Genomic DNA, 22492 nt, shown 5'->3' with positions numbered 1-22492 from the left:
ATAAATGAAAGCCTTAGAAGAGGTGTCAATTTTATTTACAAATGAATGAGGCAAATTACCCCAGTATTAGGACAGTAAGTTCAAATTTCACTACTCAAATAAAATATTTTCAAAAATGTCCAGTCATTGGACAAAAGATAGACACACAATGCTTGAGTAACTTAGTGGGTCAGGCAGCATCTCTGGAGAAAAGGAATAGGTGACGTTTCAGGTCAAGACCCTTCAGCATTGTTTTCAGACAGTCCGAAGAAGAGTATCGACCTGAAACATCACCTATTCCTTTTCTCCAGAGATGCTGTCTGTCCCGTTGAGTTACTCCAGCATTTTGTGGCTGTCTTCAGTGTAAATCAGCATCTGCAGTCCCTTCCTAAACAATCATTGGACAATTCTGTTTTTTGGAGAGATAAATTTGAACATTTACCACGTGGTACATTCAAATCTAATTTTTGTTCCCATGTACAATACATGTCAGGATTAAATTTCATGTAATTGATTCACCCACTTAAAATATTTTATCCAAATCATTCTGAAGCTTTGTTCTCAAATTCACCGACTCTCCTGATTTGGTATCATCTGCAAATAAAAAACATTTTTCACCCGTTCCTCAAAGAAAGTTCAAAACTTTACATCTCTTTTAAGAACTCTGCAGAGGCTATCACCTCCAAAATCTGCATTGGCTGAAATTAATTTCTTTCTTTTCACCTCAGTATTTAGTAATTGCTTATGAATTAAATATTGTAGTATTCCCAAAGATGGTGAGCCAACTGTCTTTCAATTTCATAGAAGGGACAAGACTATTGCTACTGTAGCTTTCTCCTTTATCCTATTTGAATATGGGCAATTATTGACTGATTTTTAATGTACTGTGTGCACTGACATCCTCATAATGGTCGGAGTCATATAATTCTTCCTAATCTCTTTCAACACCTTGGGTAAATTTCATTGAAGTCCAGTTACATAATTGTTTTGTGGATTTCGATGGTAAAAATTAACCTCAATCACTTGTTCGGATATCTAGTGCATTGATTTCGATATCCTTGGGGAGAAGCTAGTCCTTAGGTACTGGTGCTAAAACTGATAGTAGACATGTACTTTGTACTCTGCATCCAAAATTTGGCCCCATTGTTGACATTATGTGAACTGTATTCCACAGCTAATTCAAGTGACTGAAGATGAATTTCTACCTATGTCTTTCGTTTGTGTCATTTCATTGTATTTCTGCAATCTTTTTCAGTTCTATTGGACATTTTGAACATGCTTGGCTGGAATTGTCAGCACATTTTAAAGGATGAGTTGGAATGGAGTAAAAGCTTTTGGGCAATAGCCAGTCCATTTGTTGTTCCAGTGCAATAAAATTGCATGAAGATATGCTGGCTGGTATAATTAACCAAGGTTGGGGTCAGGTGCTTGGTCTGTGAATGTGAATAGCTAAGAGGGTGTGTGAGACTTTGGTCAAGAGTACAGCAACTGTGTGGATGGGTAAGGATCAGGCCAGCAACTGAGATCAGACAAGGAAGATTGGCTGGATGCATTGAGAACGTTGGGGGATTGAGGAGGCTGGCATCAGAATTACAGCCAGGTGGCGGCAGTGGATGGTGTTCACAAGTTCACAAGTTATAGGAGTAGAATTAGGGCATTCGGCCCATCAAGTCTACTCCACCATTCAATCATGGCTGATCTCTGCCACCTAAACCCATTTTCCTGCCTATACTGCGGATGGTGTGGTTGGAAGAATATAGGGGATGGAGGGAACTTTATTTGAGAATGGAGGTGGACATGGGTGGAAAGTCAGGACTGTTGGTATGATATCCAGTGATCAAAGTACATCTTTAACTTTGCTACAGTTTTTCCAGATTGACACTTTAGGATTTAGACCATGTTCTCCTGGGTGTACCCTATGTGCACCCAATGGTAGGACATGGGTACTCCTTGAATGCAAAAAAGAAGAGATGCATGTGGAATAGTTCCCCCTCCCCCTTTCCCCCATCCCATCTTCCCCCATTCTATCCTCCTCAACCCCCCTTATCCTCCCTCCTCCTCCTCCCTCCCTAGGAGATAGATTTAAACTTTAAAATGTGAATAATTTGAAAAATATAATACCAATTTCAATGAAACTTCTTCCATTAGCACCAAAGGGACAATGGTAAGGTGGGCCTAAAATTGTCGCGCTATCGTGTACTGTTTTGGCTGTAGTTCAGGAACAAACAAACGAGAGTTTTAGTATATGAATGCCATCCCCAGTAATTCCTCTGACAACCTAGGTCCATTTTGTTTAATCTCTAAAATCAATCCATTCCTAATGCCTAAATAACTCTTTTTCACATATCTTTATAGTGAAACTCAGGGCATCTGGTTGTTTTTATTCTCACCAATAGTTCCCTGTCTAGCATGTCCTTCTGCAGACGATCACCTCCCAATCTTCTCCAATGATCTAACCAGCACAAGTAGGGTGAATGTGTTTAGTAAATTGTCCTTTTGTAGAGGTACTTTGATTGTGATTCTATCATGCTTAAACAGGCAACATCAAGATTCTTTCATTTCTAACTGCAAACACTGTGTACTATAAATCACAGCAAAGTCCATCTGAATATTGAAACTGATTTTCAAACATCTCAGAAATTTTAAAAGGAAAGCATTTTTCTTTCTCCTACAATAATATCCTGAGCACCCACTAATTTACAATCAGACAAGCTCAAGGAAGATGTTGAAAAGGATGTTAACATCAAACACATTTATTACTTGGATATGACGGGAGTGTGCTGTCAAGGATGTACTTACTTGATGTAGTACGGTACTTTGTTTGGTGAGATGGCCCTCTCCCAGGGAATCTGGACAGAAGCTGAAATTATGAATCAGACAGAGGTTAGTTTAGAAAATGAGAAAAAATACTCACAAGTAATTCAATAGCATAAACTATATTTTTTGGTCAAGTATTTGAAAACCCTTACTCTTGTTTTGAGGTTTGCATGTGATTGACGCACTAATTTAGATATCTCAGCACAAAAAAGATGACAGATAACTTTGACTAAATTTGGCAAAAGTTTTCATGATTCTTGAAAAGCAAATTTCTAAAGTGATTTTTGCCATAAAGGAACAACATCGAATTATCTTTCTGAATATGTTAATAAAATGATGTTTAGAACAGAAAATAAATGTGGAATAATAAATATCTGGGAGTGTGTAACATTCATGATATACATGTGTGTCTTATCTTTGCAAAGTCGTCAGAAGGAAGTTAAAGATGATAGACAATGGGTAATTAGTTAGTCAGAACAATAGAATTGTTGAGTGAATGGCAGTGAAGGTAATTGATACATGAAATGATTTATATGTGCACATCGCTCAAAATAATGCAAAAACCTAAATGTAAGCCATATGAGAGGAAGGCATTTTACATGGAATACAACATTTGCTTCATTAAGTCAATCAAGAAAATGTCGGTTGCTTAATTGTGGAAAAGTTATTAAAAAAGAAAACTTCCCTGGATATTCCTTAAGAAAGTAATCCCATGATATTTCCATAATGTATTGAACCTACTGGATAAGAAATGTTGGGAGCCTGGGCCAAAGTCATGGTGCGCATCTTGAAGTTGCTTCAGGCGTTCTTCTATGGAGGTCTGTGGAGTGAAGAGCAATAGCCATCAAAGCCTGATGTCTGGATATCACATATAAAAAGGCTACAGGATAGCAGGAACAAGACACCATTCTGAATGTTCAACTTTGTGGACATTTTGCTGAAGGAGAAACAAAGGATGGCAATTCTTTCAGTGCAAAGCATTCAAAAGCATTTATTTGCACAATCCCATTCTCCTCCCTCCCAATCTTCCCTTTTCACTGTTTTCAGCTATAAAACAGTTGAGTGTTTGATGTTTAGGTATCAAAAGAGCCGATGGATTACCAGCTGCAGAATGGAGGGCTTGTTTAACATTGTTTAAATGGACAAATAATAGGAATTGAAAGCCCGGCACATTTAGTATGTGGGCCACACTTTGTTTCTGCCCATATACTTAATGTATACTTGACAAGTAGTAGGTAGGAAGAAAAGTTTTTAAGAACAAATATGGGTAAAACAATTAACAAAGTAACATGTAGGAAGGAACTGCAGATACTGGTTTACACTGAAGATTGACACAAAATGCTGTCGTAACTCAGCGAGTCAGGCAGCTTCTTTGGAGAAAAGGAGTAGGTGACATTTCGGGTTGAGACCCTTTTTCAGACTGAAGCATTTGGTGTCTATGAACAAAGTAATGCCCTGGGTCAGTGAGAGATTTCTGCCTTGCAGATTTTATTGTGCAGCACATTCCAGAGGTTTTATTCTCAGTTTTTCAGCAAGGGTTTACATGCTCCTGATTCCCCAAATGTGGCTCTGTGTACTTGCTGATGACCAGCAGCTGATACCTGCAAGATCTTCCATCTTGACATCACTTCCTCTAGACGCTGGGAATTTTCTGTGGAAAGGTGGACATCTGAGATTGCAAGTTGGTGAGCCAGATCATTAGCAATTTTCATGCCATCTTTTACAGCTCCCAGTTCATTGTTGAATACCTTTGTGGACCAAGAAAGGTGAAAAAAAGGATTAACTTGGAAGTACAGCAGAGGTGAATGTATTTATTAATAACAGCTCCATACAATTAGTTGGAGGTGGGCAGGGTGTATGACTCTCTTCAGAATAGGCCCAATGCACAACAAATAAAGTTAATTTACTCAGAGTGGAAGAATCTGAAACTACAGCTATTTCAGCCAATGAAAAGCAGAGATCTCCTCAGAAAATTGCACTGAATGGAGGATGGTTTAATGTATTTTATGTGCACAACATAATCAAAGTCACTTCAGAGTAAGTATTGATCACCAGGGATTTCTAGGAGAATTTATTCTTGCTAGCTCTGCATGGTATAATATAGAACAGTACAGTACAAAAACAGGCTCTAGGGCTCACAATGTCTGTGCCGAACATGATGCCAAGCCCAACTCTTATCTGCTTGCATATAATCCATATTCCTCCATTCCCTGCATATCCTTATGTCTATCTAAAATTCTCTTAATGCCACTATAATATCTGCTCCAACCACCACCCTCAGCAGCATGTTCCTCTGTGTGGAAAAACTTGCCCCACACATCTCCTTTAAACTTTGTCCCTTTCACCGTAAAGCTATGCCCTTGAGTATTTGATTTTTCCATCCTGGGAAAAAGATTCTGATCTATCTGTGCCTCTCATAATTTTGTATACTTCCATCATGTCTCCCCGTAACCTCCAGCATTCCAGAGAGAACAATCTGTTTGTCCAACATCTCCCTGTAGCTAACTCCCACTAATCAAGGCATAATTCTGGTAAACACCCTTTCTAAAGATTCAATGTCCTTCCGTAATGGGATGACCAGAACTACACGCCATACTCTAATGGTATTCCTGCTTTGACTTTGTGTGTGGTTAGGAATGCTCAAACCAAGGAGAAAGTTGGAACCCTAAATAGGATGTATACCTGTTAGCATTCTCAATTATCTGATTACAGAAACATAGAAACATAGACATAGAAACATATTATCTGACTTCTGAAAAAAGAAAATCTTAACATTTGTAAATCTAGAAGTTAACATGGATCTTTGTAAACAATTATGAGATTTTACCTGACCTCCATCATCTCATCTCCTCTGCACATATTCAAACTGTGTAAGCTAAATAAAAAGGACCCAAAATATTGACTATCCATTTTCCTCCATAGATGTTCCCTGACCCATTGGGTTCCCCCAACAACTCTACTTAATTTGCCAAATAGGAAGGACTTACTGCCTCTCTTGAAAGATCTGTTTAATTCACCCACGGGTTCCTAGCCCTTTTACAGCTTTCAACGTTGCCAAAACTCATTATTTTTTCATAACTGTTAGCATTCAAAAAAGCCTGTATTTATTGTAAAAAATCACTGAGTATATCATTAGCAACTGCCTTTCTCTCCCATTCAGTTCAGGTTTCTGATAACAAACTTTACAATGTACATAATGCAATGGATTAATTGAGCAGATGCTACATCAAAGACAGGCCAAGGTTGTATTTTTATCAATGTTGCGTAATTTACATCCTTACAGTGCCAGAGACCTGGGTTCGATCCTGACTATAGGTGCTGTCTGTATGGAGTTTGCATGTTCTCCCTGTGACCATGTGGGTTTTCTCTGGGTGCTCCTGTTTCTTCCCACATTCCAAAGAAGTACAGGTTTGTAGGTTCATTGGCTTTGATAAAATTTCAAATTGTCCCTAGTGTGTAGGATAGTATTAGTGTATGGAATGGTCGTTGGTGTGCACTCGGTGTGCTGAAGGGCCTGTTTCTGTGTTGTATCTCTGAAGTCTAAAATCACATGGTAATTCTTTAAATAATTCTAATAAATCAGTCAAACATGATTCCCATTTCACAATTGTCTTTGCTTTATTACCTTGAATTTTTCCGTGCCTTTTATGAAGTCTTTATTACTGTATAACTTCTAATACGTATTTTCCATATTTAAAATGTTTAGCTAATTATTTTTATTGGCTTACGATAGACATAAAAAGCTGGAGTAACTCAGCGAGTCAGACAGCTTCTCTGGAAAAAAGGAATAGGTGACGTTTCGGGTCGAGACCCTTCGAGATGCTGCCTGACTCGCTGAATTACTCCAGCTTTTTGTGTCTATCTTTGGTTTAAATCAGCATCTGCAGTTCTTCCCTGCACATATGGTTCTTTGCTTTCTGTCTCCCTCTCTTATTGAAAAAGGATTACCTTGGCTCCTTTCCAATCTAATGGAACCTTTCTTGAACTTAGGGAATTTCAGAAAATTGGAACCAAAGGAACCAATTGGAACCAACTATCTCACTCTCCATTTTCTTTAAGAACCCAGGATGAAATCTATCGGGATCTAGGGTCTTATCAGTTCATAACGCCGACAATTTAATCAAAACCATTCCAGGTGATTGTAAATTTGCCCAATTTTCTTCTTCCTTTCTGATTTTTGGGACCCCAGCTGTGTGTTATCTAGAATGAAGATCAATACAAAATGCCTGTTTGAATTCAGTTGCCAGCTTTTTAAATTTCAAATGATTAACTCCCCAGTCTCACTTTCTACAAGACCAACTGTTTGTTAACTTTTCTTTTGTAAATATCAATAGAAGCTCTCACTATCAGGTTTTGCTACTCTACATTTTTTTTAAAATTCATCCTTTGATTTTTAAGAATATGTTGACAAACTTTTCGTCCTGCTTTGTGAATTTATATGTTTATTTAAGTTTGATATCGTCTTTAACTTTATAGTTAATCATGGCTGATGTGTCCCTTCCATAGAATGTGTCTTTCTCATTGAAGCAGGCTCTTTCCGTGTATCCTGAAAGTTGCAATTAAATATCTGTCACTGCAACTCAATCGATCAATTCCATAACCAAACTTATATGATCCTTGACAAGGTTGACTTAAACATGCAAGGATGTTATTTTATAGGATAATAGGTCTATCCTGTCACTGAACACTCTATTCAACAACTCTTGATTGGCTCATTATAAAATTCTTGGAGTGCATATTTGAGTGAGAGAAAAGGATTTCAGAATTCTAGTTGACTTTCAGTAAAATCCTTTATAAGTGTATCCAAACAATCCACTTATTCTCCCACAAGACAGCTGATGACCTATTCACAACTGATGCGGTCCTCATTACATTGCTGCCCATTACAACAAAGTCACTTTTATTGATCAGGATCTATAAACCCTACCTAAAGAACTTTTGCAACAAGAACACACCTTGAAAGAAAAACAAAGTGTTCATGTAAGAGGGGGGAATCAAGAGAATGAAAAGGTGTTTCTGTCTTAATTGGCCTCCTCTTGAATGATGAGGAAGTGAAATTACACCAAACTTATTTATCAGTGTATTTACTTGATCATTGGTACTACACTTGCTGAATCAGAAGGTCCTGTGGCCAAACCTTAACCCTTATTGTGTAGGAAGGAACTGCAGATGCTGGTTTAAGCCGAAGATAGACATGAACAATTGGAGTAACTCAGCGGGACAGGCAACATCTCGCTTGCTTTAACCTTATCAATAATCTAAGATGACGATTCAATACAAGATTGTGGGAAGTACTGTATTTTGAAGGTGGCACAAATTGAAAGAGATGCTAAAAGTGGGCTGCTTTTCAGGTGGACATAATAAATAACCATTTTCCCACTGTCTTAGCCAAAATATATCCCTTACCAAAATCCATAAAGTCAAATGGCTATTGGGATTATGTTGTATGCAAATTGCCTCTCACTTCCCATAACCTTATGACATGAATACATTTCAGAAGTGTTTGAGCAGTTGCAAAGTGCTTTGGATATTATACCAAATATAATATTAATAATCTCCAGAGTTTATACCAGAGATATATAAATGCTACTACAACATTTTTCAAACAAACATTCTTGTTCTCTTTCAAGTTTCAACTCTGACCAAATTAATATCTATTTATTTTTTACCATATGAAGCCATCTGATCTGTTGGATATTTTCAATAATTGATATTTTTTATAATGTTTTAGACAATAGACAATAGGTGCAGGAGTAGGCCATTCGGCCCTTCGAGCCAGCACCGCCATTCAATGTGATCATTGCTGATAATTCACAATCAGTACCCTGTTCCTGCCCTCTCCCCATACCCCCTGACTCTGCTATCATTAAGAGCTCTATCTAACTCTCTCTTGAATGCATCCACAGAATTGGCCTCCACTGCCTTTTGCAACTATCTGAGTGAAAACGTTTTTCCTCATCTCCGTTCTAAATGGCCTACCCCCTATTCTTAAACTGAGGCCCCTTGTTCTGAACAACATTGGGAACATGTTTCCTGCCTATAGCATGTCCAATCCCTTAATAATCTTATATGTTTCAATAAGATTCCCTCTCATCCTTCTAAATTCCAGTGTATACAAGCCCAGTCGCTCCAGTCTTTCAACATATGATAGTCCCGCCATTCCATGAATTAACCTCATGAACCTACGCCGCACTCCCTCAATAGCAAGAATGTCCTTCCTCAAATTTGGAGACCAAAACTGCACACAGTACTCCAGGTATGGTCTCACTAGGGCCCTGTACAACTGCAGCAGGACCTTTTTGCCCCTATACTCAACTCCTCTTGTCATGAAGGCCAACATGCCATTAGCTTTCTTATCAATTGTCAATCAATTGGAATTTCTTAATAAATAGCTTTCTTAATAATCGTTGTCAATCAATTATAATTGGAAAGTTACATATGATTAACTGAAATATTTTGACATGTTCTAAGATGTTATGAGATAGCAGATACTTTACCTTTAGGTAATATGAAGGACACTAATTTAAGGTTGCTCCCTATGAGTGGGTCATGTTTAAGAGGCTGATTTTCTATTTCCTAAATACAAAGCATTAAAAATGCAATGCATTAACCAATCTCACCAGACCCCAAAACAACCAGGTGTATTACCGTTAGCTGTACAAGGAAGCAAATTAATAATGAATATGGACAAGGGTATTTCTCCTTGTCTCATTAATGTTTACCTACCAACTTCCGTACCTTAGTTGCATCGATATGCTCCTGTAATGAGTCAATGAAGAGATCTCCCACTGGTTCCCAGGAATCTCGAACAGCCTCCCCCTGATCCAATGCAAGACTAAGACCATCCATGGCATTCTGGAGCTCCAGAAGTCTCTCCATTGTTCTTTCGATGTGCCTGTGCCGGTCAATGCAACGAGCACTCAGTTTTTCCCACATTTCACTTGAGACATTAGCCTGCTTCCAAATGAATCGACTCAAGTTCTGGATTCTTTGCTTTGGTGACATATCTGAAATTAGGCGTTCAGATATGTTAGATGGAATGAGGTAGATGCTGGTTTAATGAGGAAAATTGGATAGGAAGAGACTAAATCACCCACTGGCAGTCCAATTTAGTAGGATTATGGGGTAGAATGGCTAGAGTGAGTATGGGCTTGGATATTGCATAAACATCTGTGGATGTATTTGTGGTGTTCTTACCACTTCCGTCACCTAATTGCCAAAATAATGAGCAAAATAAGACAGAGAAAGTGAAAGAAATGGACAATTGCTTACATATAGGGTTATAGGGAAATAAAAGCTGAGTAAAAGAGGGATGATGCAATTATTAAAATGTTAAAATTGGATTGTTTTGTTTCTACAAGCTCACTATTACAGTATTAGAATTTGGTTAAAATTTTTAAAGATTTATTTCTTCATCCAATTCTTTCATTGCCAAGTTAAAAGTTAAAATGCCCCATTTCAGGAGCACAACTGTTGACAGGAAGTACAAGCAGGTTTAGAGTCAAATTTAGATGCTAGAGCTTACAGGTGAGAGGCATCTTAGAGGAGGCCCAATTTTATTTCTCTCTTGGGTGGTTTTATCATTGCAATAAGGACGCCCTATTCCCCTTGGCATTTGTAAGACAAAAGTAAAAATAATTTGTATGGCCAAAGATATTAATAAACAAATGGCTTGGGTTCAAGGGCAGTACATCCATCCATGCTGTTGTCTAAAGCACTGGTCCTACTATATCTATACTATGATGGCACAAATAAAGCCACAGGCAAGCATGATAACATGATGACCTTTATCTGATGTTGGTTCCTCTGTCTCCTCAAGAGGATGCTGGGATAGAAATGCTTGAGCCGACTCCAAAGTTGCCAATATGAATGGTCCTTTAGTCTTTACATCTTCCATGAAAGTCTTTATTGAAGTCATGTGGAAAGAAAATTAAATTTAGGAGCAGAAATCTTATTCAGACATTAGATTAGTAAATTGTTTGAGTAGAATATAATTGTTTGTTGAACTTTAATCTGGAAGTAAATTTGAAATGATGTGTAGTCTTGACAACATTTTGTTTTAGGTAACCATTAGAACAGTAATCTAGTCAGGAAATGTAACTTGCAGCCTGTTCATAAACAGATATCCTATTGGAATGGCTGGAGCTTGGATGAATGATACTGAAGCCAGAAATTGAATCAGTAAAAAACAATAGCGCCTGTTTTTAATGTGTCAACCGGGTGACTGCCACAGGGATCATAGGGCCATGATTGTAGGTTCTAGGGCACAATTGAAATGGCCTTTGTCAGTGTTCCTAGCTGGCAAAATAGCAGCATGCAGCCCTCATTGTGGGGAGTCAGGGAAAATAAAACAGGGGTTTGCATGTTTTCAAGTACTGCCTGTGGTAAAATTAGACTTGGCACTGCCTGTCATGATTTAACCTTACACTGAGGTCATTTTTCCATTATCTTTTAGGTACGAGATAACTTCATCAATGTGCGTGGCATGCATTTCTATCTCACAGATTCATGCCCTATGGCCCATGTTGTTCACAACTAGTATATCACAGAGTATGACGGGAATCAAAAGAATGAAAAGATCCTTGCTGGCATGTTGGTTTTATTTTCACTGACGGGCCCACATTGACTGCCCCACGCTGCCCTTTTCTAAAACTACAGCACTGCCAAAGGCCATTGCATTTGTGCTCTTGAAGCTGCGATCTGTACCCTGGTGATCCCTAAGGCAGCTGTCTGATCACAACTTGGGGCTCAGTCATGCTACTCCATTCAGGAGCCCTGTCATCCACTGCACTGTTTTCCTCTCTCTGACAACAGGCAGTACTTGAAAACATGCTGTTTTATTTCTCCTTTCCCCTTCGATGTCTCCTCACACTAAGTTCACCCTGCCCCGATTAACTCCTCCTCACTTAACCCTCCTCCCTCCCTCTATTTTCTGCCCCCTCATACATTTTCCCTCATCTCCATGGCAACCTGCATGGCTGACATGCAGTCCTGACCCACTTTCCTGTGAATGAGATGTCAGCTGTCAGCTTCAGCAACCAGCTGTTGTGTATGAGCTTCCAACTCTTCTAAATGGTAGAAAGCTACAATTGTGGTTTCTTAAAGTGAGAATGTCTCGATTTGTTTAATAACATCAGACTTGCAGTTCGGATGAAATATATGACTCATCTAGCACACCAAAAATGGGTGAAATCCATTTTGTAGACATGAGTTTGAAATGACACCGTTTTCAAATGTCTGAAGTACATAAAATGTGCAGGAAATGAGCATAATATGAGATACTGGGTATGGGTTTTGTGGGGAATAATATTTAATGTATTACAGAATCAAAGTCTAGGTGTCATTCCTTATTAACTTAACTGTAACATTGCCAGTCCTGTTTGTTGATTTCAAGATGATATAGTTCTGATCTATGGTGACAATAATGAAGCTGGTGATAAACTTTGCTGTGGGAACTGTACTCCACTCTTTTCCTGCCTGACTGCGATCAATTGACTACATCTCGGAATTTCTTGCTCAGTTATGAGAAAAGCATCAGCCACCAAAATTTCCGGGAAGCTACCATGCTGTAATCTACACCCTTTTGTTCATCTAGTTACAAATGTGTGTGTTGGTGACGCGAGCCACAGGGTGTTGCATGTGTCTCGTGCCCTGGTATAAATCCAGATGCCGCTGGCTAGCAATTTTTGCGAAAAAGGGAGCCAAATGTGTAAGTCTCCCCCCCTGCCAGTACATAACCTCTGCATCATCAAGACTCTCGCAGTGACTCCTTGTGGCAACACATGGTAACTGTGACCACTTCCGGTCCCAGGCTAAACTGCGTGGGGATCTCGGAGGAACTTTGGCTGCCAGAGATGCGACGTGCAGGCCCACGTGGACAGGCCCTGGCGTCCATCAACCAGGTCCCAGCTATGGGTTCAATAGCACCCCACTACCTTGTGGGTAAGGCTCAGGAAAGCCAAAGGCACTGGAGCTGGAGTCCCTAGAGACGGTCAGCTGATCCCTTGTGCCGATCCGGCTTCCGGCAACTCCTGCAACTGAGTAGCGCCCAGACGTAGCAGCCACGCCGTTCCTCTGGAATCAGCCTATTAGGTCGAGAGGGGAAACGCAGATGCTGGACAAGTCTGTATCCCATTTATCTGCCCAGGCTCAGTGGCCAAATCAAATGGAGAGGACACATCATCCTTGCTGGTCACAGAGGACAGCACCAAGCCACACCATCACCTCCCGCAGATGGACGGATGCCAACCAGATGACCACAGATTAAATATCCCCCTACCCAAGCACGACAACATCAAGCCACACAATCATCCCTCTCAGATGGACGGATGCCAACCAGTTACAAATGCACTACTTTGATATTTGCTTCTTAGGTTATTATGGCAAAATGACACATTCATAGAAACATAGAATGTCTTCTCTTTAAGAGAGGTTTGGGTTCCGTCCGTAACTTGAACGCGACAAAGTTAAATATAATCAGTATAAGAGACCATTGTTAATATGGGAGTTTGCAAGATATGCTGCTGATTGTTTCCTTCAACCCAGTGGCAACTCACCGAGTGGAATTCATTGTAGCGCTGCACTGCACTGATGTTCCCTGTGAAGGGAAGCTGCTCCGACAGCTCTTCGTCTTTCACAGTCAGCCAGTTAATGATCTCCTGCAAGGACAGCTGCAGCTTTCCACTGTGATCTGAGAGCGCCTCCAGCCGAGCCCTTTCGACAGAAAGAATGAAGGCAGTGGGTTGGGGCAGAATTATTAGCTTTCAAATAGATAGTGCGGTCTTCAGCGAGGGTAAGTAGGGTGGCAGGAATCACAGGTTTTACTTTAGTGATACAGTGTGGAAACAGGCCCTTCAGCTCCTTGAGTCCACACTGACCAATGATCAGCCATCTACTAGTTTTATCTTACACCCTGGGGTCAATTTACAGAAACCAATTAACCTAGAGGCCTGAACGTCTCTGGAATGTGGGAGGTAACCGGAGCACCTGGTGAAAACCCATGCGGTCACAGAGAGAATTTGCAAACTCCGTACAGACAGCACCCATGGTCAGGATTGAAACCGGGTCTCTGGCACTGTAAGACAGTGACTCTATCACTGTGCCACCGTGCTGCCCTGAACACAACAAGCACCATCACTGAAACTGGTTGCATTTACGGTCACATGTCTGATCTCTAATGTGAGGACATCTGCCGACAGACATTGAAATAGATTCAGAGCTTGTACTCCACGACCCCCTGCGGACTGCCATGTTGTCTCTTCCACCATGGACCAGGCACAGACTCCTGCCATGAGCCTGGTTGCATCCACAAATGGCTTTGGCAGTTGGAGAAATCCCAACTCCTAGCTCACCGGCTGCGAAAGTCTTTGACATTCACAAACATCTAAAATCACTTGTGACTTGTTAAAGAATTAAAATTGTAAAATAAATTAAGCTACTTTTTTTTTACATTAAACGATTAAAAATAATGTGCCATGTGAATTTAATTAAGTCACATAGAAAGCTCTCCCTACAAATGATTTTTTTACTTTCATTTTATGTTAACCCAGCTGTAATCCAGTGCAGGCTCAGCAGGCAGATGAACAATCTCAGAAAGTCACACTGACCTTTCTGTCCTGGGCCTCCTGCATTGCCAGGGTGAGACCACACACAAACTGGAGAAACAGCACCTCATATTCCACTTGGGTAGATTACAACCAAATGGTACGACCATTGAATTCTCCAATAGTAGATAACCTCTAACATCAACCCCTCTCCCCTCTCTTCCACACATACCCTCTCTTTCTCCCACCCCTCTCCTCCCATGTATAACATCTGGCCTCCCACAAATCCACTCCCGTACATTCACAACTTGCAACTCTTCAGTCTGTGTCACACCTTCCTTTTTTAAAAATCTCTGGCCTTTGTTCCAACCATCTTGCCTATCAACTCTCCCCCCCCTCCCCCTCACCTATGCCCATCTATTACCTTCCACACATTGTCCTGCCATTCTTCTCTCCTAGCTTTCTCCACCCCCATCCCCCACAATCTGTTTGAAGAAGGGTCCCAAACTGAAACATCTCAATATCCAGTCACTCCAGTGTCTTTTCCCAGAAAGTCAGCATTGCCCCATGAGGAGACCCCAGTACAGAAGAGGTTTCTTGGTGCTCTGCTGAACAGAGTCGGCTCTTTAACCTCCTTTTGGGTATAGTCCAATAATGGACCTCACTACTGAAAGGTCCAGCTTAATCTCTGCCGATCTACTCCAATATTTCTCTCTTGCTAGTGACCTTAGTGTTTTACATATCTGCAATGGACAAGTTGGCCACAGGGGTAGCAAAATATTATTCCTGGGACTGAATCCACTGTAACTATCAGCCCCAACCCCACCCATCTCCTACACCCTCCACCACAACATTTTTTACTCCAAGAATCTTCAATGATTGGCTACATTTCTAAAGCCTGCGGTGGGCTTCCAGTATTTCTCTCTCTATTGAAAAGCCCTGAGTTAATTCTGAGGCTGGCTGCAGGCTCCTCAACCACATTGTGCATGATGATTAAATGTGTTGTTGCATTCTCTTCATCTACAGTATATGACGCACAGGGATTAACTTCAAAAGGTGAAGTCAATAACAGCATTTTTCAATCTCAAATAGGAGGCACTGAGGTCAATTATACCGTCATTTGGTTCCCTCTGAGGTTATCTGAAACTGTATTCATAGGGAATTAAAACCAGGACTTTTTTGTTTTGTCTGACACTTGCTAAAGGAGGTGGGTGGACAGTATGAACTCGTTAACAATGATCAAACCATACTTGGTTTTGCCGAGATAGGTACTATTTAGTTGTTGCCTGAATTAAACATTTTCTTTTTGCATCAGGAAAACTGGGATATTTTTTTTTTTTTTGTTCTGATTAAAATTCCAAGGTGCTGAACTAAATTAGACATGCAAAAAATGGAAACGTCAAAGATACCATTCACAGCATTTATGATTCACTCCCTTCTGTACATATTTTAGTTAAACAAATATTTTTGTAAATGGAATCTAAATCCTGTTTTTATTGCTGAGCTGCAATACATCAACTCACACCTCCACGGTCTGACTACATGGCAGCTGAATGCAATGGTTTGTGATTTAAATTGATTTTTATTGAAGCTTTCAAATACTTAGACTTCACTCAAGACTATTACAATTGCCTGAAGTTTCTTTATAAAATATTCTAGCGAAGATTTTATTCTTACTCAGCAAATCTCCGAGAAACAGATTTCAATTTCCTTAGGTGAACTTTGCATCCGTCGAGATAAAGAAAACTGCTGTGGGAGAAAAAGAACACTTACTTTTTTCATCGTCTGAAATCCACATTAAGCAAACCCTGTGCCGCTGCAGCACAGGCACAAGCAAAGAAACCTCCTGATGGACATGATTTAGTTCAACTCTCCGAAAGGCATCCTCTAAAATATGGGATGTTGTAATTTCTGGTTTGTGGCAGAAGGCTTTTGTGCAGTCTATACCAACACTGACTGACTGCAAGCAGTGGTGGATATACAGTAGTTATAATTCACAGAGGAGGTTGTTTAGCCCGATGTGATGCTGGCCCTCAGGGGAGCAATCCCTTTTGTCCCATTCACACTCTCCATTTGCTGTACCCTGCAACATTTTCCCTCACACAAGCCCAATAACCTCCCTTGTTTGGTTATTATCCTCAACCAAAGGGTAATTTATGGTACCCAGAGAAAGAGTATGAGAGAGTGACAGAGAATTGGGAGAGAGGAGAGAGCAAGAGAAAGTGGGAGGGAGAGAGAGAGAGAGAGAGGAAGGTATATCTACCTAGTGTGCAGAGTTGCAAGAAATCCCAGCAGAAGCGGCAGTAATAAGGCTGTGAATATTCAGCGGCAGCGGGGAGCAGAGCGGGGGGAGATGGATCTGCATGTCATGGCACTGGAGACTGTAACAAGTATAAAACGAGCTTACCATCTCATGGAGACCAGCGTCAGAGTCGTTACGATCAGATGGTGAGGAGGCAGCTGATGGTAAGTAGGACCAGGTGAGTATTACCTAAACTGAAGCTAAAATAAAGAACGGGTCCTGAGATTTTGAGGAGGAATTGTGTGAGAGAGAGAGAGCTCAGACCCCCTTCCCTCCTGTATTCTTTGGGAAAGCAGGGACACTTTCAGTATCAAAAGTGACCACGCGTGTTGGAAGTGTAACAACTGGCTAACCACATTACTGTGTCCAGGTCTGGTTCCCTGCAAGAGGAAGGATGTCACTAAACTGGAAAAGATGTAAAAACAATTTACGAGAATGTTAACGGGTCTGGAGGCTTTGAGTTATAAGGAGCAGTTGGGTAGACTGGGTCTTTTATCCTTCAGGTGCAGGAGGTTGGGGAATGGCCTTATAGAGGTATATAAATTCATGAGGAGGCATAGATAAGGTGAATAGCCACAGTTTTCTTTCCAGGGTATGGGAGTCTAAAACTAGAGGCAGTAGGTCTAAGGTGAGTGGGGAAAGATTTAAAACAGACCTGAGGATTAGGTTTTTCACACAGAGGATGGTGTACATATGGGATGTGCTGCCAGAGGAAGTAGTAGGGATATGTACAACTATGATATTTGAAAGACACTTGGACAGGGACATGAATAAGATATGTTTGGAGGGATTTACAGGTTTGCAGGTGCAGACAAGTGGGACCAGGCCGATTATGCAACTTGGTTGGCACGGTTGAGTTGGACTAAAAGACCTGTTTTCATGCTGTATAACTCCATGAGTCCATGTTGAGCTGGAGCTACAGATGGGTTTTCTGGGGCAGATGAGCAATACTGAGATGTATATGGCAGCAAGTTCAGTGGTTGATCACAGCACAGATGAAGACGGCAGAGGCAGAAAGGGTATGGGTGACCATCAGGCATAGCAAAAAAATGTAGGTGTTGCAGGAATTCCCCATGCTTATGGATATTAATGAGGGCTTCTCAGCAGAAGCCATCAGCTGCCATACTCGAGGTACCACAAGAGGTTCTGCTGCAAAGGAGGAAACAGAAAAAGATGGCGATGGCTGTAGACAAGGGATTCAACCATAAAGGGAGCATAACAATGCATGCTGGACCTTTAGTGCCAAGAAAGAGCTGTATTGTTGAGGGTGCCGGCTTAAATCTGAGACCCAATCTTCTTTCTCAGCAAGAGGCAAAAGTTTCCAAGGCATTTTTAATGAATATTAAGGAGTTCATTTAGGTATAATTGATAACATTTATCAATTAAACTAAGTCAATAAATGCTTTGATTATTGTAATTCTATTTATGCGATCTTTCTCTGTAGTCAATTATACCACTGTTTTGATTGGGGTCATATGAAGTTGGAAAATTGCTTGGGAAACTCTGAAACATGAAAACTAACTGAAGCTTCTCCAATAGAATGTCCCAAACGTGTGATCTTTGTGACCTAGATGAGAGCAGCTGATGCTTAAGAACACCATCATCTCCACATTCCCCATCAATGTCATAAAGCATGTTCAGGATCAACATCAACAACATGACAATAATTTCAGCAGAACCAGTGGGAGAACATCCATTGATTTTCTTTCAAGGATAGCTAAGAATGAGCAATAAATGTTGGTCTTGTCAATAACTTTCACTTTTCATGAGCAGATTTTAAGGAAAGACTGATCATTTCGACCAAGCTTGGGATGCTAATTTGTCTCCTGCAGTTCTGTGCCTCTGTGCCATCTCGGAGCAAGCTGTTCCTCATCAGGCAAAAAGGCCTGGCAAAAACATGTTAAGCAGTTTTAATATAAATTAATTTTACCTGATATTTTGAGATTTCTTCTTGATCTCGTTCCAGCAGAGGTTCATTTCCTCAAAGTGCTGATGTGGTGTCTATACTATGATTCAATTCTTTTGTTCTCTTAGTTTGGTTTTCATGCTTGTTCCTAGCGTCCTGAATTAACAATGGTAACTAGAAAGATAAATCAAATAAAAACTTATTAAAATAATTACTTTGAACATTTCAAGCAATTGAGTTGTGTTGAGCCATGATTAGTTTGGGTATTCATATTCAATAAATTATGAGTTGTATTTATGCCTTTTGGCAAAAGGGAATGAAAATCTCTTCTATGTTATTTTTGAACAATTTGTAAAACAGCATGAAATGAGTGGAGTTTTTTAATATAAAACTATGATTTTGTTACTGAGAGCTTGGTTTTTCTACTGTTTGATCTGCTGGGTATTTTTAGTTTTACTTACACCCATGATAATGCCATAACATTTATTACCCAGCCGTAAACGACTATAAAATAACAGAGTTGAGTAATTAAGATGCAAAGGCACAACAGTTGTGCAGTTTGCTCGAAACATAATGCAGAGATGTGACAACAATGAGTGTCCACTAGTGTGAGGGCTTGATGGTTGATGAACAAGAAATTTGCAATTTAACAAATAGCATGGAGATTAGGCAAGATAATCAGTTAAAGGCAGCAGCATGGGCTCTATGATGAAAGTATTGGCTATTACAGACTTGTGCAAAAAACTGCGTTACTTACAAGAAATAATGTTTGTTAGGTTGTAATGAATAAGCAAAAATGTAGAAATAGCAGTTACTAGACTAAAATGTCATGTCTATTTTACATGCATTCTTCCAAATTGGAAGCAACTCTTGTAATAAAATACTTTATTTGTTGCCAAGAATGCATGTAAAATAGGCATGATATTGTAGTCTAGTAACTGCTATTGCATCTGTTTAGGTTAAAATCTTGGCCTTAGATACGTAAAGAAGGTCCTTTGACCTATTTAATCTGATCCTTCTGGAAAGCCAGGTCCTTAGTAGCACCATTGCAACCTCTAATTTGTCCTGTCCATTATGTTTTCTAGGTACATGGAAGAAAATATTGGTTTATGTTATTTCTAATGTTTGTGCAATTATTTGAACAGTTCTGGAATTACTATGGAGGCACAAGAGACTGCAGATGCAGGAGTCTTTAACAAAAATGATTGTCTGAAGGAAGGCCCCAACCCAAAATGTTGTCTGTCCACTGCCTCCATTGATGCTGTCTGGCTCACTGAGTTACTCAGGCAGTTTGTTTTTTGTTCTGCCTTACTTTTTCAATTTATTAAATATCTAATGAGATTTTGTCATAAGGATCCACTTTGAGATATATTTGAAGCTGAATTATTTATTGTAACGTTCTCCTCATTTGGACCGATCCTTGGTTTTCCATGGGCCCAAAGTGGACATAATAATGTTGTAATTTAATGGAGCTCTGAGAATAGAAATTCAATCAACTTGATGATACAGTTTGCCTCCTAGTATTTAATATTCCTGGTGCTGTTTATACATAACGAATATCAAACCAAAAGTGGAATGTATGGGTGCAGTAGAGTCAGGTGCAATATTCTGCCTCAAATAAATCTGTGACAATAGTTTAGTAAAATAATTCATTTAAAAATCATGTCAGCCATAACTGATTTTCATGACAACTTTGTGACGTTAGTACCTGTTCTTTTAAAAAGCACAAAATTGCAACAGCTGAATCCAGAAACAATATATATTCAGAAACGTTTGAATGCAATTCCTAGAAATTGGAATTCACCCTTCTTGTGGAAAAAAGGTAGAAAGACTTGATGAAGTTTAGTGAGACAGAAAATAAGTTAAAAAGCAAGATCTCAAAGGTCTGGTTTCCTATTTACTACCAGAGTCATATGCAAGTGAATACAGATAGAGGACATGAGTGAGTAGTTGAAGAAATGATGTAGAAGGGAGGGCTGAGGAAGTTGACTATTTCTGTGTGTGGTGGAACCTCCATAATCCAGATGAGTTGCACATCAGCAAGAACAAGACCAATATCCTCAAGGTGGAGGAAGGAACTACAGATGCTGGTTTACACTGAAGATGGACACAAAATGCTGGAGTAACTCAGCGGGTCAGGCAGCATCTCTGGAGAAAAGGAATAGGTGACCTTTCGGGTCAAAACTCCTCTTCAGACTGAGAGTCAGGAGGGGAGGGAATCTCTCAGTCTGAAGAAGGGTTTCAAACAGTAAGAGCTTCCACAGGAATATAAAAGGGAAGAGAGCAGCAAAAGTAAACATTGCTTTTTTTATGGAATGAGAAGTAATAATGGGAGACAGAGAAACAGCAGCCATTCTATATAATCACTTTGAATAACTGATAACAAGTGGATGCTACAAGGATCAGCACCGGCAGCGGCCAAATCTGGTGTTGCTACAAAGATAGATGTGTTAATGAGATTGGAAGGGACACAAAGAGCCAGCAAAGGAATATATGTTAAGAGAGTAAGAAAGAGGTTGGCAGATGAAGCCTAATGTGGCAAAATGTGAGGTTATCTATTGTGGAAAGACAGACATTAATATTTAAAATAAGTAAGACTACAAAAGTAGTGGAATGGAATCTGAGGATTCTAATCCACAAAACATAAGTTAGCATGGTGGTACAATAAGCAATTTAAAAGGTTAATTGAAATTTAATCTTCAATTTTGCATTTACAAATTTTGCATTGCTATTTTCTACCTCGCCTTCTTCCACAACAGCTCCTAAATACACAATCTCTATGACCAAAAAGAAAAAAGGCCAGTCGATGTCTGGGATTGCACCTCTCCAATTTGCACTCAATCCTGACTTGGAAATACACTGGGGATAGACACAAAATGCAAGAGTGACTCAACGGGTCAGGCAGCATCTCTGGAGAAAAGGAATAGGTAATGTTTTAGAAACATAGAAACATAGAAAATAGGTGCAGGAGTAGGCCATTCGGCCCTTCGAGCCTGCACCGCCATGCAATATGATCATGGCTGATCATCCAACTCAGTATCCCGTACCTGCCTTCTCTCCATACCCCCTGATCCCTTTAGCCACAAGGGCCACATCTAACTCCCTCTTAAATATAGCCAATGAACTGGCCTCAACTACCTTCTGTGGCAGAGAATTCCACAGATTCACCACTCTCTGTGTGAAAAAAAACGTTCTCATCTCGGTCCTAAAAGATTTCCCCCTTATCCTTAAACTGTGACCCCTTGTTCTGGACTTCCCCAACATCGGGAACAATCTTCCTACATCTAGCCTGTCCAACTCCTTAAGAATTTTGTACGTTTCTTTTGGGTCGAGACCCTTCTTCAGACAGGGGAGAAGGAAACTAGAGGTATGGAAAGATACAGAACAGATCAGACCTGGCACCGATGACCGAAGAGCCCACAATGGTTGGCTGTGGAGTTGGCTGTGGAGTTGGCTGTGGAGGAGGTGATAATGAGGGGATACGAGCAATAAAAGAAGCAGATGAATAGGGTGGGGAAGGGATAGAGTGAGAGGGAATGCAAGGGTTACTTGAAATTAGAGAGACCAATAATCTTTCTTTCATTGGCATTGGTCTAAATCCTAGAAAGTTCACCATCTTCTTAAGAAGACCAACACGGTCTGGGGAAGAAATGCTGACCTTGCCAGTGGAGTCTATATTTTTTTAAACGAATGCATACAATAAATCTGACAATTAACTGCACTCATTTATCTTCAGAGGAAAAATATGGCCAGCATTGTATTACACTGTTATGTGTTTGGTCAGTGGGGTATGGAGATTATGCAAAGCGGACTGAATTTATAAAGTGCTCCTGGAAGCACTGGCATAATTGGTAATTTGTTCAGTCCTGGGGTGAACCATCTGTCATTAACACCACTTGCATCTCTGGCAGACAATCTCTGCAGCTGGTTCCATCAGTCTGTCAA

The 22492-nt window shown here is 40.1% G+C and overlaps 1 protein-coding gene across 5 annotated transcripts in view; it reads right to left on the bottom strand.

Moving 5' to 3' along the window:
• The window catches only part of drp2 (dystrophin related protein 2), a 299384-nt gene that overhangs the window by 63014 nt on the left and 213878 nt on the right, over nt 1-22492 (bottom strand). For 4 of the 5 annotated variants that reach the window (XM_078412317.1, XM_078412319.1, XM_078412320.1 and 1 more), the window contains 7 exons: nt 18572-18721; nt 13353-13509; nt 10582-10699; nt 9535-9803; nt 4398-4544; nt 3538-3616; nt 2779-2839 (listed from right to left, as the gene is read on the bottom strand). In XM_078412317.1, the coding sequence (XP_078268443.1) occupies nt 2779-2839; nt 3538-3616; nt 4398-4544; nt 9535-9803; nt 10582-10699; nt 13353-13509; nt 18572-18618 (878 nt within the window). In that variant the 5' untranslated portion in view covers nt 18619-18721. Of the gene's footprint in view, nt 1-2778; nt 2840-3537; nt 3617-4397; nt 4545-9534; nt 9804-10581; nt 10700-13352; nt 13510-18571; nt 18722-22492 lie in introns of those variants that run through there. The other variant, XM_078412321.1, reaches the window with a different exon arrangement.

This window comes from Rhinoraja longicauda, chromosome 15 (genome assembly GCF_053455715.1).
Source record: "Rhinoraja longicauda isolate Sanriku21f chromosome 15, sRhiLon1.1, whole genome shotgun sequence".
NCBI lineage: Eukaryota > Metazoa > Chordata > Chondrichthyes > Rajiformes > Arhynchobatidae > Rhinoraja > Rhinoraja longicauda.
The sequence above is the reverse complement of the archived record's forward strand: the minus strand, read 5'-3'. Positions and strand labels throughout refer to the sequence as shown.